This window comes from Strix uralensis, chromosome 5 (genome assembly GCF_047716275.1).
Source record: "Strix uralensis isolate ZFMK-TIS-50842 chromosome 5, bStrUra1, whole genome shotgun sequence".
Taxonomy (NCBI): domain Eukaryota; kingdom Metazoa; phylum Chordata; class Aves; order Strigiformes; family Strigidae; genus Strix; species Strix uralensis.
This window is the reverse complement of record NC_133976.1, coordinates 21,060,219-21,078,569: the sequence shown is the minus strand read 5'-3', so window position 1 is coordinate 21,078,569 and position 18,351 is coordinate 21,060,219. Positions and strand designations below refer to the sequence as shown.

At 36.3% G+C, this 18,351-nt stretch overlaps 1 protein-coding gene across 4 annotated transcripts in view; it reads left to right on the top strand.

Moving 5' to 3' along the window:
* Positions 1-18,351, top strand: part of BRD1 (bromodomain containing 1) — a 63,356-nt gene that overhangs the window by 21,949 nt on the left and 23,056 nt on the right. For 3 of the 4 annotated variants that reach the window (XR_012629145.1, XM_074870063.1, XM_074870064.1), the window contains exons 4-8: positions 3,041-3,172; positions 7,708-7,836; positions 8,641-8,953; positions 9,756-10,016; positions 13,214-13,702. Coding sequence is in view for 3 of the 4 variants with exons in the window: in XM_074870063.1 (XP_074726164.1) it covers positions 3,041-3,172; positions 7,708-7,836; positions 8,641-8,953; positions 9,756-10,016; positions 13,214-13,702 (1,324 nt within the window). In the remaining variant the exon portion in view is untranslated. The remainder of the gene's footprint in view (positions 1-3,040; positions 3,173-7,707; positions 7,837-8,640; positions 8,954-9,755; positions 10,017-13,213; positions 13,703-18,351) is intronic. The other variant, XM_074870065.1, reaches the window with a different exon arrangement.

Sequence of the window (18,351 nt, the reverse complement as noted above, 5' to 3'; positions counted from 1 at the left end):
AAAGTGAGAAGCTGCTGGTGACTAAGGTCATATCTGCACTGAAGATTTCAGTAAGAACACAAGTTGAAACCACTAAATGGTTTTGACTGATTGACAAGTGGCAGCAGAGGGTCTTCATAAAACTAACTGTATTGATCAAGATCCAGTTCCATCACTATAATTCTATTTTTGCTTGGCTCATATTAAGTTACAGTCTCTGTAGAGAGTGAGGCTGTCCCCATGTATTCACATCCAGCATAAGGAGTGATCTGTTAGTATACTGACAGTATTCCTGCTTGTATGCAGAGACTGGTAACATACTCATGGTGGGAGTTGGAGCTGAAGATGCATGTTCTGTGTGTAAATTTAGAAGTGTTTCCCTCTTCCCTCAATATTAATAAATGTGTCAGTTTTAGCTTTTCTAGATAGTATTTGGTGTTCAGCAAGAGCTGAGTCCATGAGAAAGTACCACAGAGTTTCTTTCTAAATTTTTCTTGTGTTGTCAGCCACAAGAAACTTTCTGGCTTTGTTACAGAAAGAATGATTTGGAAGAACTCTTTACCAGGAAGTTAATAGGAAAGCTTTTGAAAACTAAATATTTTGAAAGAAACTCTTTTTATCCAAGTTTTTACTAGTTAGATACTGGAAGCCTCATCCTCTTTGCAGCTTGCCTGGATCTTTTAATCTAATTAAGGTATATGTTATATGTTAGGTAATAAACAGGTTAGGATAAAGGGGTTTTATCTTGGCTATTATAACCATAACCATGTCTGCAAACAGTACTTTGCATAGCTGTGTTAAAAAATTGGAGGCTTGCTATTAATCCCCAAGCAAGAGTGATGTTCAAGAGGGGAGTGCGTGTGTGCACACAAAAAAGCAAACAAGGTGCTCTTGATACTTTGGTTCACATCTGAAGATTTACACCTGCCTATTTATTTTATGGAATGAAACTGGTCAAACAACTGATTCAACTAAAAGAATAATCGTTTGTTCTGTTTTTTGTTTTTTTTTTTTTTTTTTAAAGTGAGACTGTACCTTCAGATTTAGCCAAATACTTAAGTCTCTAATGATCTACCCCAAGACCTGGTGTGCGAAGTAACTTTTATTTTTCTTGCTGTATTTAACTTTCGTGACCCCCCTGAAACTAGTATGGTTTTGATGACTTAGTTTTCAGCAGGATCAGTTTCTCAGTTTCATGAACTGTGCAATCATATAGGGCAGAAGAGCAGACTCTGAATGGCAGCAAGCAAAGGGAGGACAAGCCTTCCACTTTCAGAAATAGCTACAACCTAATTTTGGTCCTGAGAAACAGTAAAACTATGAAAAAATTGTATAGCTGTGTCAGTTGACAGTTAGGTTGCTTTTCCACACATGGGATCTGTACTCAGAGATGAAGGGGTGTAGGAGACCAGCAGTTAGTGGCAGTGTAGATTTTCTAATTCAGTAAATCTCTGAGAATTTTAAGGAATTGAAAATGTGCATAGTAATATTGTCAAAACTTACTTTGAACTATTCCGAACCTCAACAGTTAAATTATTATGTGTCTAAGTCAAGAGTTAACTTGTTAAAAGAAATTGTAACTGTCAGTAGTAACAGTCATTAGGAAAGGGAACTAGAAGCTTCTAGCTACAATTTTTGGTCTCTTTTTTGTGGTTTGTTTTTTTTTTTTTTTTTTTTTTTAAGAGGAACAAACTGTTGTTTCTAGATTGCTATATTGTAATACAGCAATAGTTGATAGTTAAGCATTTTCAACTTGAGTAAAGTCAGAGATTTGAATAAAACCAACTTCATAGATTCCACAGGTACTTGCCTTTACTTCTATGAAGTGTGTAAAGTAATAAAATGTGATGCAGATCATAAAATCATAGCACTCGCAAATCTATTAGATTTTTTTTAAAACTGCCAGTTTTTGCAATTCTATTTTGAGAACCTTCTGTCTGAAAAATTGCACAAGGTTCCTTTAGAGGACCTATGTATATCTGAATTATCCTTCTCTTAAGGAGATTTTTGCTTTGAGTGTAACAATTTGTAATGTTGATCATTTTTCATCTGCTTAGCCAGTTTTCTTTATTTCTCTACTTTTTTATATAACTTATGGCATTTGTTGTTTAGGTTTTTTTTAAAAAAGTATATGACCATTATTTATCTAGTGTATATTGCATTATGCTAGTTACAGGCAAGCATACAAAGCTTTGGATCTCTTTCTGAGACTCTTTTTATACAATATTAATTTTAAATGTAGAAATTTTCCAAAGCAGATGGGGTTTTTTTGTGCTCGGTACTAATATCAGGACTTTTATTCTTTTTATGGCCTTGTTTCTGTTGAATTATCAATACCATTTGAGTAGTACAGGTAGTATTGCAATATCCTCCTTTTTCTTATGAAAAATAGAAAGGCTTTTTTCTGTATGTACAAATCAAACTAAATACTGCAAGTGTTTAAACAACTACTTCTTCCTAAAAATGTGTGAATTAAATTCTTTCATCTGTTCACTGAAAGGTTGTATTACTGCATTACCCATTTGCAATACCATTTTGAAGTTACTGTATCATTTAATAAACTGCTTTTCATTCCCTGTCCTCAGAATTCATAATGATGTTGTTCAGTTACAAGTGTGTCCTAATTCTGCTGAGTGCTGGGGAGGTGGACTGTGTTGAGCACAATAATAACTTTTTTTCTACCAGGCTTGAGTTTCTGAAGAAGCTGATGATGTTCACCTAGCTTGGATTTTGATGTGAAAATACTGAATCTAATTTTGCAGCCTTTTACACTGCTAGGTTGCAGTTTGCTGTATTGCTTTTTCTGATGTAAATAGCCTTCACCATAGGATTGCTTTCCAGTTTGTAGATGTTGTTTTCAGCTAGACGGTTGAGAAATTCTAGAAGATACCCTGACGAGAGGTTTTCTTTTGTTGCAGTATGAAGTTTATGGCCAAGTGCTTTAACTGTAAGACAGTAGTTTCTCCTTTCCTGTGAATACGTTCTGTAATTGCATCAAACTAGCTTATGAAGAGAGGTGAGCATTTTTCATTTCATGAAAACCTTTTGATTCTTTTCTTAGAGAGAAGATGATGAAGAAATGCAAGCCTTAAAAGAAAAATTGAAGTACTGGCAAAGGCTGCGCCATGATCTTGAAAGAGCCCGTTTGTTGATTGAACTTATACGTAAGCGTGAAAAATTAAAAAGAGAACAGGTAAATGGAGTACCTTCTAATTTGATGAAACGTTTCTGTAGGAAAGATAATTTAACTATTCTCACAGACAGTTTTTGCAATACAGAGACTGCAGTGTTTGTCTTGTAATCCTCATGTAGGATCAAGAAACATATGTGCATGCGTACACTCATGCAAACTGTTTAAAATATATAAAATTATCACAGAATTGTAGAATAGTTTGGGTTGGAAGGGACCTTTAAAATCATCTTGTCCAGCCTCCGTGCCATGGGCAGGGACATCTTCAGCTAGATCAGATTGTTCAGAGCCCTGTTTAACCTGACCTGATGTTTCCAGGGATGGGGCATCTACCACCTCTCTGGGCAACCTGTTCCACTGTTTCACCACCCTCATCATAAAAAACTTCTTCCTTATATCTAGTCTGAATCTACCCTCTTTCAGTTTAAAACCATTATCTCTTGTCCTATCACAGCAGGCCCTGCTAAAAAGTCTGTCTCCATCTTTCCTAGAGGTCCCCTTTAAGTACTGGAAGGCCGCTATAAGATCTCCCTTGAGTCTTCTCTTCTCCAGGCTGAACAACCCCAACTCTCTCAGCCTGTCCTCGTAGGGGAGGTGTTCTATCCCTCTGATCATTTTTGTCACTCTTCTCTGGACCTGCTCCAACAGATCCATGTCTTTCCTGTGCTGAGGACTTCTGAGATGGATACAGTACTTCAGGTGGGGTCTCACGAGTGGAGTAGAGGGGGAGAATCACCTCCCTCAACCTGCTGGCCACACTTCTTTTGATGCAGCCCAGGATACCGTCGGCTTTCTGGGCTGCGAGTGCACATTGCTGGGTCATGTCCAGGTTTTCACCCACCAATACCCACAAGTCCTTCTCCGCAGGGCTGCTCTCAATCTCTTTATACCCCAGCCTGTATTGATACTGGGGATTGCCCTGACCCAGGTGCAGGACCTTGCACTTGGCCTTGTTGAATATCATGAGGTTTGCATGGGCCCACTTCTCAGGTTCCTCTGGATGGCATCCCTTCCCTCCAGTGTGTCAACCACACCACTCAGCTTGGTGTTGTCTGCAGATTTGCTGAGGGTGCACTTGATCCCACTATGTCATTGATGAAGATATTAAACAGTGCTGACCCCGATATGGACCCCTGAAGGACATCACTCATCACTGACGTCCATCTGGACACTGAATTGTTGACGACTACCCGCTGGATGCGACCATCCAGCCAATTCCTTATCCACTGAACAGTCCACCCATCAAATCCATATCTCTCCAATTTAGAGAGAAGGATGTGGGAGACTGTGTCAAAGGCCTTACACAAGTCCAGATCGATGACATTAGTAGGTCTTCTCTTGTCCATTGATGTAGTTGCTGAATCACAGAAGGCCATTAGGTTGGTTGGGCAAGACCTCCTCTTGGTTAATCCGTGCTGACTGTCTGGAATAACCTCCCTGTCCTCCATGTGCCTTAGCATAGCTTCTAGGAGGATCTGTTCCATGATCTTCCCAGGCACAGAGGTGAGGCTGTGTCCTGGTTTAGCCAGGATAGGGTTAAGTTTCCCCAGCAGTGGGGGGGGAAGCTCTAGCTGGGTTATTCATATATCATGCTGACGTCACATCCTGGCGCAAGCATGGGAAGAATCGGTGATCGCGTGGTTTGGCGCAGCCAGTTCTCTCTTTGCTGTATCAATATATACTTTTCTCTATTCATTGTTATCACTGTTATTCGTATTGTTATTGTTTGTTGTGTTGCTGTTGCTCTGTTGTATTAAACCTCTCCTTATCTCAGTCTCGGGGCTTTGTATTTCACTCCCTTTGTGGGGGAGGGGCAGCGGCTGCGTGGTCTCAGACCCTGGCAGGGGCTAAACCATCACAGGCTGACAGGTCAGTAGTTCCCGGGGTCCTTCCTTCTACCTTTTTTAAAAATGGGTGCAATGTTTTCCTTTTTCCCATCTCCAAGGACTTCACCTGATTGCCATGACTTTTCAAGTATTGTGGAGAGTGGCCTGGCAACTACATCAGCCAGTTCCCTCAGGACTCTGGGATGCATCTCATCAGGTCCTATGTATTTATGTATGCTCAGGTTCCTCAGGTGGTCACGAACCTAATCTTCTCTTATAGTGGGAGGGACTTCCCCAGTCCTTGCCTTGAGGTCCATCCACTCGAGAGGTGTGGGAAGAGAGGTTGACAGTGAAGACTGAGACAAAAACATTTAATATCTCAGCCTTCTCCTCAACTGTTGTTACTAGTTTGCCAGTTGCGTTCATTGGGGGCGGGGGTACGCTTTCGTTGACCTTCATTTTCTGGCTGACGTACTTGTAGAAGCCCTTATTATTCTTTGTGTCCCTGGCCAAGTTCAGCCACAGCTACATCTTGGCCTTCCTGACCCCATCCCTATACAACCAGGCAGTGTCCCTATACTTTTCCCGGGATACCTGTCCCTGCTTCCACTACCTGTGCATTTCTTTCTTGCCCTTTAGTTTGACCTCGAGTCATCTATGCTGGTCTCTTGCCTTACTTTCCTGATTTCTTACACCTAGGGATCGAGAGCTCTTGTGCTCTGTGGAAAGCATCCTTAAAGATCTGCCTGCTCTGTTCTTCTGCCTTGTCCCTGAGGGCAGTTTCCCAGGGGGTCCTACTGACTAACTCCTTGAACAGCTGGAATTTTGCTTCCCTAAAATTCAGGGTCCTGACTTTACTCTTTGCCTGAGCCATATCCCTCAGGACTCTGAACTGCACCAGTACATAATCATTGCAGCCCAGGCCGCCTCCAATCCTGATGTCTCAGGACTCACTTGTGTTGGTGACCAATAGGTCCATTATCACATCTGCTCTAGCAGGACTTTCTATTTGGCTTAAGAAGTTACCCTCGATGCACTCCAGGAATTTCCTGGATTGCCTGCAGCTCACTGTGCTACTTTTCCAGTAGATGTTGGGGTGGTGGAAGCCCCTCAACAGGACAAGAGCCTGTGAGCATGATGCCTCCTGTAGCTGGAATAAGAAGGCATCATCAATAGGCTCCCCTTGATGGGGTGGCCTGTAGTAAACGCCAACCACAAGACTCCCTTTGTTGCCTCAGTCTCTAATTCTTACCCATAAGCTTTCAACCTGCTCATGGCTCTTCTTCAGACAGCTCTTCACAATCTATCCATTTCTAGTTGTAGGGGACAATCCCTCTTGCCCTCTTTCCTCACGTGTCCCTTCTGAACACCCTGCAGCCATCGATAGCCGCACTCCAGTCATGGGATTTGTCCCACCAGGTTTCAGTAACAGCAGCTAGATTGTAGCTTTCTAGCAGCATGGTGGCCTCCAACTCCTCCTGTTTGTTGCCCATGCTGTGTTCATTGGTGGAGAGAAATTATTTAACAAGCCATTCTGTTAAGACTTGCAAAGAAAATTGGTTTCTGAAGAATGGTAGAAAACTTGATCTCTTCAGGTTTTCCCAATACATGTGCTTATACTGAGTAGCACTTACATTCTTCTGTCTCCGAAAAAAGACAAAAAAAGCTGCATCTATGTCCTACGACATTCTAGAGTTGACACTGCTGGGAGAAGAGAGTTGAGGAAGAGATAATGCATTTGATATGAAAACTGTGAAAGCAAAATGTTTGCACTCATGAGTCTTGAATTGTCCTTATTTGTAAAAACAACATTCCCTTTTTAGTTTTTCGAAGCTGTGAACATTCATTGCAAGCTAATACAGTTTGTAATTCTTTGATGCTTTCTGGAATTCCATACATCATTCCTGTACGTTCACATATCACTTCCTATATGCATGTATTATGTATTATTTTTTATACATGTGTATTTTATGTGTGTGTTTGTGTATACTTTGTTTACGTGTTTATATGTATAAACACACTCCATTAATGTGTCATTAAGTATTTATTTTCCATAACAAGACTGTTTCAATGTTGATAACTATTTAAGTGGCTTGAAAATAAAACGGTAGAGGAATTGTAATAGTGTCAAAAATAATGAAAATTCTGAAGGATGATCAAGTATTTGAGGATGTTGTTAATAGGTTTTTTTTTAAATTATTTTCTTGGTATTTACAGAGAACATTGTCTTTAAAATTACTCTTTGTGTTGGTCTTATATAGCCTGTAAATGTTCATTAAATTTTCTTTTTACACTTTGAACATGGAACTACAATTGAAATTTAATTTTAAACACGTTACCTTTAAATTCTTCTTATTTTCGCATTGTTGGCAGAATAGGAAGCTGTTCTTATGTAACATCTTTTCAAAGAAAAGAAATACAGTTAAAAAATGAAACAAAATTCATTTATAGATAAAATACAAATTTGAGTTCTGAGAAGCTGGAGTTGAGTCTGCAATGAAGGGATGAGAATTATTTTTCTTACAAGGTCATCAGCTGAAAATGTATGTCAGGCAAATGCCGACTGATGATATGGAAAGTAGCATTGAACTCATTTACTTGAATATATTTCTATTGTGTGTCATACCTAAAGTACTTTGCTGTTGATGCAAAACAACTTTAAAACAGTATCTTAATGAAAAATGCTCAATTGGATAATTATTACTTCTTTAGGTCAAGATTGAGCAGGTTGCTATGGAACTTCAGCTTACTCCATTCACTGTACTACTGCGATCAGTTCTGGATCAGCTGCAGGAAAAGGATTCTGCCCGTATATTTGCTCAGCCAGTGAACCTTAAAGAGGTATGTTTTAAGCTGTATTTCCTTACGTCTGGATATGTCTTGGTGACACTTAAGTACAAGAAACAGATCATTGCATGCAGAGTAGGGAGCAGTGTTACATTTTAATCTATTCTAATAACTTATGTTGAGTTATGACTTACTGGCATGAAAGTCTGTTTATGCTCATATACCAAAATAGTTTCTGGGAAATGCTGTTACAGAGCGACATGGGTACATAATGATCTTTTGCAATAAGATTATTTGATAAAGCGAACTCAAAGGGTGTCTTAAAAATTGAAATGTGGATACTGTGTTCTTACTTGCAGGTGATACTCCTTTTCATTCACTGGGAAACTAGTCTTAGCGCGTATGCGCATACGTACATATGCAACACATACATGTGTATAAATAACATGTAGGTGTGTGTATGTGTATAGATTGTATATATATGTATGAGTGCATATACCACGTGTATAGATTATACATATGTGTATATATGTATAAATGCATACATTTATAAGTATGATATTCATAAATACACACACTATGTACATAAAACCATGGAATTCTAAAAACATGTAGTTTCAGCGTCTGTTAATAGAGCTCCAACATGTTATCTAAGATGCAGAATCTTCTAATAGGCAAACCTCTGTTGGCATGCAAACGTTTGCATTATCAGGGTGTGCGATTCTAAGCTACATTTTGAAGTTCTTGATTTGAGTTCTTACAAAATAAGTTAAAAAATGTGGATCAGTTAAGAGCTGATGTTATTTTGTCTGTAATAAGGTAATTTTACCCATTCATGTTTTAAATATTTATTCAAAGGTTCCAGACTATTTGGATCATATAAAACATCCTATGGATTTCTCTACCATGCGAAAACGGTTAGATGCTCAAGGCTATAAAAACCTCAGTGAGTTTGAAGAAGACTTCAATCTTATCATAGATAACTGTATGAAATACAATGCAAAAGATACAATATTCTATAGAGCGGCAGTGCGGTTAAGAGATCAAGGAGGTGTAGTTCTCAGGCAAGCTAGGCGAGATGCTGAAGGAATCGGTTATAATAATGAAACTGGAATGCACTTACCTGAACGGCCTAAACTTGAGTCACCCCAGCCTTTCTCTTGGGAAGATGGTAAGATGTTTTTGGATTATTTGTAAAAGTTGTCTTTTTCATTAACACACAGTGTGTACATTCCATACAGATGTTTTAAGATTGCTGCTGTTCAGTGATGACTAGATTCCCCCCCCATTGAAAACATTGCTTGAAAGATTCAATTGTTTGTATTCAACTAGATCTGTCGTTAGGAAACAGTGTTATCCAGATTCTGATTTTGACAATGCCAGAGCCTAATTTAACAAGATAAATGAAAAAGGTTTTTAAATTGAGTGCTTTCTTTCACATGGTTGTATATGCTTGTAAGTCATGAAAAATGACTACCAGTGCGCATAAACTTATGCACATTCTTAATTAACATACTGAATTAAAAAATCAAGTGTGTTTGTAATACTAGGAATTAAAGTGACTTCTTTTGACATACATGTTTTCTGAGATTTTGGCAGTAAAGGAGTATAATTAACACATTTCTTTCATAACCATAATCTTGCCCTTCTCTATAAGAAGGAAATCATCTATTAGGGTGGGAAGGATTAATTATGTCTTCCTTCTGACCTTTTAATTCTTTGCCCTATTACTTGGTGTTCTTGAGCAAAATGCTGATCAAGAAGAATAGTAATTATATAATAGGAATTCATTTCAACATTTCTTCACTGGTAATGGTAAAGCTACTAAGACTGTAATCTAAGTAGCTTTTTGATTACATTTTTTGATTCTGGCAAGTGAATTTCATGTTTTCTTCCTCCTGTTGATATTATTACTCTGTGAAATATTCTAACAAACACTAGCACATTTTCAATTATACATATTTTGACTTCAGTGGATAGGTTACTGAACCCTGCAAACAGAGCACATATGTCCTTGGAAGAACAGCTGAGAGAGTTGCTAGAAAAACTTGATCTCACCTGTGCAATGAAATCCAGTGGGTCAAGGAGCAAAAGAGCAAAGCTGTTAAAGAAAGAAATCAGCATTATTCGCAACAAACTAAGTCAGCAACACAACCAAGCTCCTCAAATAGAATCAGGTATTGGAAGTTTTGAAGAAGAAAGTGCAGCATTAGAACAAGACGGAGAGGAAGAAGGTAAGACTTTAAACTGTGTTTAAATCAGTACTGTTCTGAACCTCTTCAGTCAGGCACTTTAATCATGTGAATTAAAAATATTTTTTTTACACATTAAAAAGTGTAATAAATGAACATTATATTGAATTTTTAAATGGTCAAATAACCACTTAATCACAACAGATATTTTAAGATTATGAGAATGATCTTTTTAAACAAAACCTCCCTCCATTATTTTTCACAGCAGCAAGGCTTTTTAAAAATTTAGGTGTTAAGAAATGAAAGTACAAACAATCTCATATGAAAAGGAATTGGAAATGCCTGAGTGGAAAACATCTTTGTACTTTGAGAAATCCACTTAAATGCCAAAATATGTATTAGGCATCATGTGAGCCTAGGTCAATAGTGCAGAAAACTCTGGCTGTTGAACTGTCTTGTAGCTTTATTATTCTCTACTCCAGAGTCTGGGGGAGGGGTGTGGGGGGGGGGCGTGTGGAGGGTAGGTTTGGGTTGGGTTTTTTAAAAATTTATTTATTTTTTTGAATAAAGCTATTGATAGGACTTAACAAACTTCATGTTGTAGAATCAAGTCAGCCATATCTAACCAGCCCTTCCCCTTGTGCTTGTCTTCCTCCTCAAAGCATTCATCTCAGAACTGCATCTACTCTTAGCTAATTCCCATTGATTTCAATGAGAGCAATATACTAGAACTAACTTTATATTTCAGTTGAATATTTTATTTGCATTTTTAGCTTTTAAATCAGTTACTGAGGTCTTTATTGCTCATTTTTAAATGATGCAAAGAAAATCTAGTCTCGAAAAAAAGTTTTACTGAGCTTTTTTCACGATCAGCTACTAACTTGTTTTTCTTTAGGGGAATTAGAGACGTGTTTCATTTTGAATAATGCATTGAATGGGAGGAGGAAATAGCTTAAGGGAAAGTGGAAGCATGGTAATAAATAAAATAGTCTGTGTCTGGTGCAGCTTGATGCTATCAAAATTTTTGAAAGGTGGAGTCAATAAAATGACTGTCCTTAACTGCCATTCAGACAGCAACTTGGTGTTTAATTCTTAGTGCGACTAAGAGAATGCTTTTCAAACATATAACTTGCTTGAGATTTGAACAACAATAGAAAAAGTGTACGTGAATCAGCGTACTTATTTTGTTCTGAGGCTGTTAGGTATTAAAATGTTTAATGACTTTTTTGTAAAAATTGGGGTTTTTTTAAATCTTCAAGTGATGATGCTACTGAGTATAGTTCTTTAGGAATGTAGTTTCTGGCAGATGATGAACACACTAACTGTTTTACTTGTAGCTTAACATTGTTATGACACAGCCTTTCACTGCAGCTGTTGTGCAAAAAAATAGTCCAAAAGTGAGCAGTAGCTGGTTTTGTACATTTACAGTATGCTTTTTAAAAAAAACATAGCGAAGAGCATGATCCACAGTTGATTGGCATTGTTGTTACAATTCTGATCTAGTGAAGAGTAATAGTCATTAGTTCAAATTTCAACTCTGAAATGGAAGGTACTTTGAGGAGTAAAGAAAACAAATTGCCAAAAAGAAAGATGAGGAAAGTAGTAGAATCCTGTGCCTAGGATCTCTACAGGAGCTGGCTTGAGAAGAGCTGTGAATTACCCCCTTGCAATTCTGTTTTCAGTTTCTGATCATGTTAAAAATAGGTACTGGAATAGCCCCATGAAATTTAAGTTTTAGTGTCTAAATAGTTCTCCAGTGTTTTTCTGTGCTTAAAGTTTTTTGTGAATATTTTGTGACTAATTGCAAGAAAATCAGAATTTGTTCATAAAGAACAGTCGCCTTGGACATTCTAAACTGCAGGCTTTTTTAATTGGTGGTACTTCAAATGTGCTTATTGGACTGTAAATGTCATTCTAAATGTCTTCCTGAAATATTATTTACTGGTTCTAATACTTACATGCCTTCAAAGGATGTAAGTATAGTCACACTTCATTTTAGCAATATATTTTTTAACATGAACTATGCTATTTGATTAAACCTTACAAAATGGGGCGCAGATTTTTCTGCACTTACAAGTCATTGACTACCACGTAAGCATTGCTGAACCAAAATCAAAACAATATAGAGATAATATTTAATTAACTACAGATACAAGACTTAAACCCTTTTGACACCTTTTTTTCAGGTGGCATAGAGAAATTAACTAAACTTTAAAATTTCGTGTGATAGTGTAAATATTATGTTGGTCTCATACACTTACTCCAGAATAAGCATCATCTTTCTTACTATTAATGTATATTTTAAAAGATTCTTTTGGAAGCTAGAAAGGTTTTAACATCTTTTTGAGTTCATAATTATGGGTTAGGAAGTCCTTCTACTTGTATTTGGAAATGCTGCAACAGTAGAATGTTTATTTTCTATCCCATTGCTTGGGATGAAAAACTGAAACTAGTTTTATATGCTCACAGTTATATCTCCATTGTCTCTTCCCAGCATGAAAGTAGTGGAATTTACTGGGACATGATCATGTATTTAAGGAAGAAAAGAAAAAAAAAATATGGTAGAGGGTGGTTTTTCTGATTTCTCCTATCAAGTCTGCATTGTCAGATGTGTATTTGCCAACTAGTGGCTAATCAAGCTGCAAGACTTCGGGGTGGGTTTTCTTTCCTCCCCTTTTTGAGTTTCTTTTTGGTACATAAAACTTCTAGCCAGAGCTGTAAAACAGCTTTGCAAATCGCACCTTTCTGTAAATTTTATAACACATTTTAGCTCTTTCTAGTAGATCAGGTTACAAATTTGTCTTAGGCAGGTAAGGTGAATATTGATAAGGTAAAATAGATAAAAATGTATATTACCAAAAATTTTACTTGAATGGCAGTGTAATTGCATTTAACAGATAATCGTCCACCACCCCAACTTTCTATTTAAAAAATAGATTTCTTAGTTTTTAGTTAATGAAACTAACATAACTGCATGAGAAATAAAAAGTATTTATCCAGGTGTAAATTGTTAACACCAACTATAAACACCTACTTTTCTCTCCCTGTTACATTCCCAGTATAAAAGTAGGAACTACTAACTAGGACAGGTTGTTGCTAGACAAGGTTTGTTTTTAAAATGTTATGCTTTGTTTCCAAACAACAATTTATTTGGTGGGCTGCACATTTATAGTGAGTTTTATAATAGACTTTATAACTACAGGTTTTCAAAAATCACACTCTATTTATAATTTTTTCAGGAGATAAATCTCCCCCTAAACTTGAACCATCAGATGCATTACCTCTTCCTTCAAACTTGGAGACTAATTCAGAACCACCAACCCTCAAACCAGTAGAACTCAATCCAGAGCAGAGTAAGCTTTACAAAAGAGTAAAATTTGATAATGAATTATATAGCACTTCCATTCAGAAAGAAATAAATGGACACACTCCAGAACATTTACTTGACAGTAATCTCAATGAGTCGACTGTTTCTGCTGTAGCTGAGTCATCAACTGATGTAAACAGACGTACATCCATTCTCTTCTGCAAATCGAAAAGTATAAGCCCCCAAAAGTCTGCAAAGAACACTGAAACCCAGCCAACTTCTCCACAGCTAGGGACCAAAACCTTTTTGTCTGTAGTCCTTCCAAGGTTGGAGACACTTCTGCACCCAAGGAAAAGATCAAGGAGTGCATGTGGAGATTCTGAGGTTGATGATGAGTCCCCTGTAAAGCGCTTGGATACAGGTAAATGTTGCAAAACTTATTTGAATGGATACATCTTGAAAGTTAACATACCTGTTAATTTTTTGACATACATGTAACTGTTAATCTTCAGATTTTAGCACTTGAAGAGTTTTTCCTCGTAGCTGAGTAGTTACAGTTCAAAAAATTAATGATTAATTTTTGTGTTGGCCCTACACAATTAGACTTAGTGAACCAAGTTTTACTTTTTCAGTTTTCACTTTGGCAATGGAATCTTCCAGGTTTACATATATGAGTGGGTGATTTTTTTTTTAAGCTGTTTTCTATTTCCTTTTGTTGCAACCAATAGGAAAGGTCAATCTGCTGCTTTTTTTTGCAATTCCCTGTTAAAATACATGGAAACGTCATACGCAGTGCCAAAGCTAGAACTCTTACAAGGTGGAGCATGGAAAATAAATATTCCATGTGTGACTTCATTTTTCTGTGGTGTTACTCCAAGTATATTTTCACATTATGAAACTGATGACTGTTTATGAGGTGCTTTGTATACCCGTGTAATTTATGGAAGTGTTGAAATCCCAAGGTATAATGACATTTCCTGTGTTTCTTTTTTTTAGTCTGTGCACTTTAAATAAATAAAGTTGAAGAATCTTTAAGTGTAAGCTTATGCTCTTAATGAGACTTCTTTAAAGAACATTTAAAAAAATGTTGACACATTTGTGCAGTACAGTTGAAGACATTAATTACACCTTTTCTTAGTGAACTGTAGTTCTGTTTATTGGAGAAGTTTGAATAAAACCATATTTGAGGAAGAACAGCAGCATAAGGAGATTATTTAAGTATATTTCTTTAATGTTATCCATGGTCATTGCTATGACTTTTATATTACCTTTGAAATAAATACTCTGTTTCATTGTCACATTGTTAACCCATATGCAGGTATGAAAGCAGCGTGTGGGGTTTTTTGTGTCTTTGAATAAAAGATACAGGAATTTAATTTGAACATTTGTTGTGAAGATGTGCTTCAAAAGCTCTTTGGCTTCTGGGGGTTTTTGTGGTTTGGGGTGGCAGGAGGGCTGGGTGGTGGCTCTTTTTTTGCTTGGCTGTGTTTTTTGGTTGGTTTTTGGTTTTTTGGTTAGTGGTTTTTTGGTGTGGGTGGTTTTTTTCTGAATGATCAAGTGATGAAGAAAATTATTCTAATACTGCTATCGTAGCATGAGAAAATTGTAAGTAAGATTCGGCGTGGGGGGGTCTTTTCTATATTTGCTTCTTTGTTTTGCCTGCTTGGAAAGCCCCACTTTCCATTCCTTTTCATAACGGCTTGGAAAGAGCATGTAGCTTTGATCTGGTACTTTAGTTCTGAAGTAGGAATCATGAAGGTAGTGTGATGATAGAAATGATTTAGTCTTCATTACTGATATAAAAAGCTTTGGTTTCCAAATATTCTAATTTGCCAGTTTTTAATCTAGGTAATTTCATTATGTACCTTTACACAGATGCGTTTTATCACACTCACAGTGAATCATTTTGTGCTAGATCACACCAGGAATTAATTCCTTGAAATTTTTATCTTAAACGTTGTGAATTACTTCTTTGGGAAAAAAAATGTTTGTATTACATAGGAAAACTGACTTAATTTTTGACCAGAAAACCCCCCACCAGATTTCTGAATACATTTAAAATCTGTAATTTTGGTCTTTCTCTCTCTGTGGAGTTAGGTGTATGTGGGGCAAATATTCTTTTGATTATCTTCAAAACAAAACAATTATGGATAGTTTCTTCTAATTGTAGTACTCCTCCCATTTCAGAATTTCTAGGGGGAGGGTTTATGTAATATGTAGGCTAGTAACAGCAAACCCAGAAGGTCAAAAGATGTAATTTTAAAAAAATAATTTTAAGTAAAATTCTGTAGCCTCTTTGAACTAATGAAGGTTTGTACAGAATTAAATTTATCTAGAACTAATACTTAGAGGGCATTTATGTTTAAACTTATTTGTTCAAGAAGAGACTGTATGTAAATTGAAACGTTTTAGCCAAATTAAATTCACCTGAAGGTGTTCTAGTTTTTCTTTAATAGTATGTGGGTTTTTAAGCATATATATAGTTCATACAGATGTGTCAACTTATCAAATCTTACTCCTGTGTTTCTACATTTTACTTTCATGTTGGAGATTTTATTCCTCGTGTTATTTTCAAACTTGTGTCTCCACGGTAATTTAAGCAATTAACAGTTGGCAGCTATTTTGAGCTACAATTCAGCAGGAAACCAGCACAAACCTCAGATGCTTTCCAAGATTTAAAACCAGTTGAATTGTTTTACTTTTGCATATGCAAGCTGGTGTCGAATCATGCAGATGTCTGTGTTCTGATAAAAATAAATGAGATGATGTATATAGTAATATACTTTTTTTTGTGTTTGGTTATTTTTCACAAAATTTTAATTTCATGCTGCTGGTAAAAATTGTTCTTATTCTAAAGAATTCAGCAGACATGAGCTTTTTGCCTCCAAAGCCATACCATGTTAGAAAAGGCATGAGTCAGACTTCTTACATGTGTTCTTGTGAGCTAGCAACTTCATGAGCAATCACTGTAGTTGAAAATGAATGATTATTGCACAGGTTTTTTTGACTGGTGTGAATGTTAAATACCCTCAATTCTAGCGTATATAGGAAAAAAGTAATTAAAAAGGACTTTGCTTAATACATAGAGCATTGAAACTTTTAAGTGGTCGAGAGCTGCGGAGTCACATCTTTTTTCTTTCTTAACTGTTCATAACCAATGTGGGGGTTTTGCTGTTACTTAAAGATGCCTTGTTTTGTCCCTCATCTTACTCAGTCTCCTTAATGTTTCCCCCTTTCATGTCACTCGTCTGTATTCTTATATGGAGGAGTTCAGAGGAAGACTCTAAAGCTTACCTGGTTAAGTAAAACCGCACATACTTTGTCTGGTGTTTCATCATTCTCATAGACTGCCTTTTATTATGATTTCTTGAATTACATTTGAAGTTCATGTCCTTGCCAGTTTGTTTCAAGAAAGACATATACAGGATCCCTTGGCACATTATTTTGTAAGTATGGTGCCCCATATGTTGTTGGTTTTCATATACAAAATAGTTATTGAAATACCAGCCTTTTTCAGAAATCGAGAACTATTGCACAATATGATTTAACCTTCAAAGAGGACTGAAAACAGTTCACTTTAGTACTCTGATCTCCCTTTATATGTGAATCTTTGTTTAAAAAATATGAAGCAATAGTGTAATGTAACCTTAAATTTTAATTTCATAGTGTTCTACTAGAGCATTATCACTTACATATATATCACATCTTTCTCCATAGTTGCTATGTGGAAACTGACAACTACATAATGGAGAGACGTGTTTAAAAATTTCCTACGCATACTTAATGTATCTTGATTTTGCTTCAGATGGTATCTAGCAATTTCAAAAAGAAGATAGGTTGTTTTAACTTTGGAAATTTTGGTCACATCAGAGATTGACGTGTGATTCTTGAAGTTCAGGCATGTCAAATCTTAACTGCAACACAATGACCTTTTCAAAATATCTATTGTATACTTACCTTGCCCTTTTGTTACAAACATTAAACCTTTTCATCAGGGAATTAGTTGGCACAATTACTACATGTGAGAAAAATATCTTTTATCCATTAATCAGCTTTAGAGGCAAATTTTTAAATGGTTGGAACATCTACCAGTTATGTGTAAGTAAGATAAAATCCTGGAACAAATTACCATTTTATGATACCTTTTCAGCATTGTAAAATGCTAGATTCAGATTAAATTTTCATGATGTTCCTGGTTTTATCAGTCACCTTTAAGCTTTCATAAATTTAGGATAGTATTTCACAGATACTGTGTTGGTACCCTCTATTTTAATTAGAAACTAAGTATTTAGAATATACTATCCTAAAGCAATCACTTTAATTTATCAGAGAATTAGAATTGCAAATAGTGTTTATTATAGTGCAGTATGTTGGTTTTATTTCTTAACTAGACAGCAGCAATAGAAAATTTCAGTGAAACATGTCATTTGCATGGTAGTATTCTTGCTTCTAGCCACACAGATTTTTCTCAAGGCACTGAAACAGATGCAAAATATTTATAACATGGATCACTGAATTAGAATATTTAACACAGTAAAAACACAGGGCTTCTTTGGGCATGGGGGAATTTATCATTCCTTAATACATACTTTGCATGCAGTTGTTGGTATAAAACAAATGTAATTATATCTTATTAAATCTATTAGTAAATGCTGACCTGACTGTTTCTGCCCGATCACTACAAAATGTTTGATGAACTTAAGAACTGTCTGCAAGTATATGAAATCCACTTGCATTCAGTATAATGTAATAGTGTAGCAATGGCCACTTTTACTTAATTTTATTTGGTGTGATAAGGATAGATATTATATCTGGGCTAAAATGGAACACAGGTTAATTTTTGAATTCTTCAGATCTTGATTTCTAACAATTCTTTGACTCTCTGGAGCACAGGCCAATTTGATTAAAAGTTTCATATGTGCCTCAGTCAATTACCATTTTCTAAATGGAAGAAAAGAAAGTAAAACATGCTTATCTAAGACCATAACATGTCCTCTAAATAAATAACAAACTAAACTAGAGGTTGCTCAGTGAAAAAACAATTTGGCATAATTACTTGTCTGGTTAATA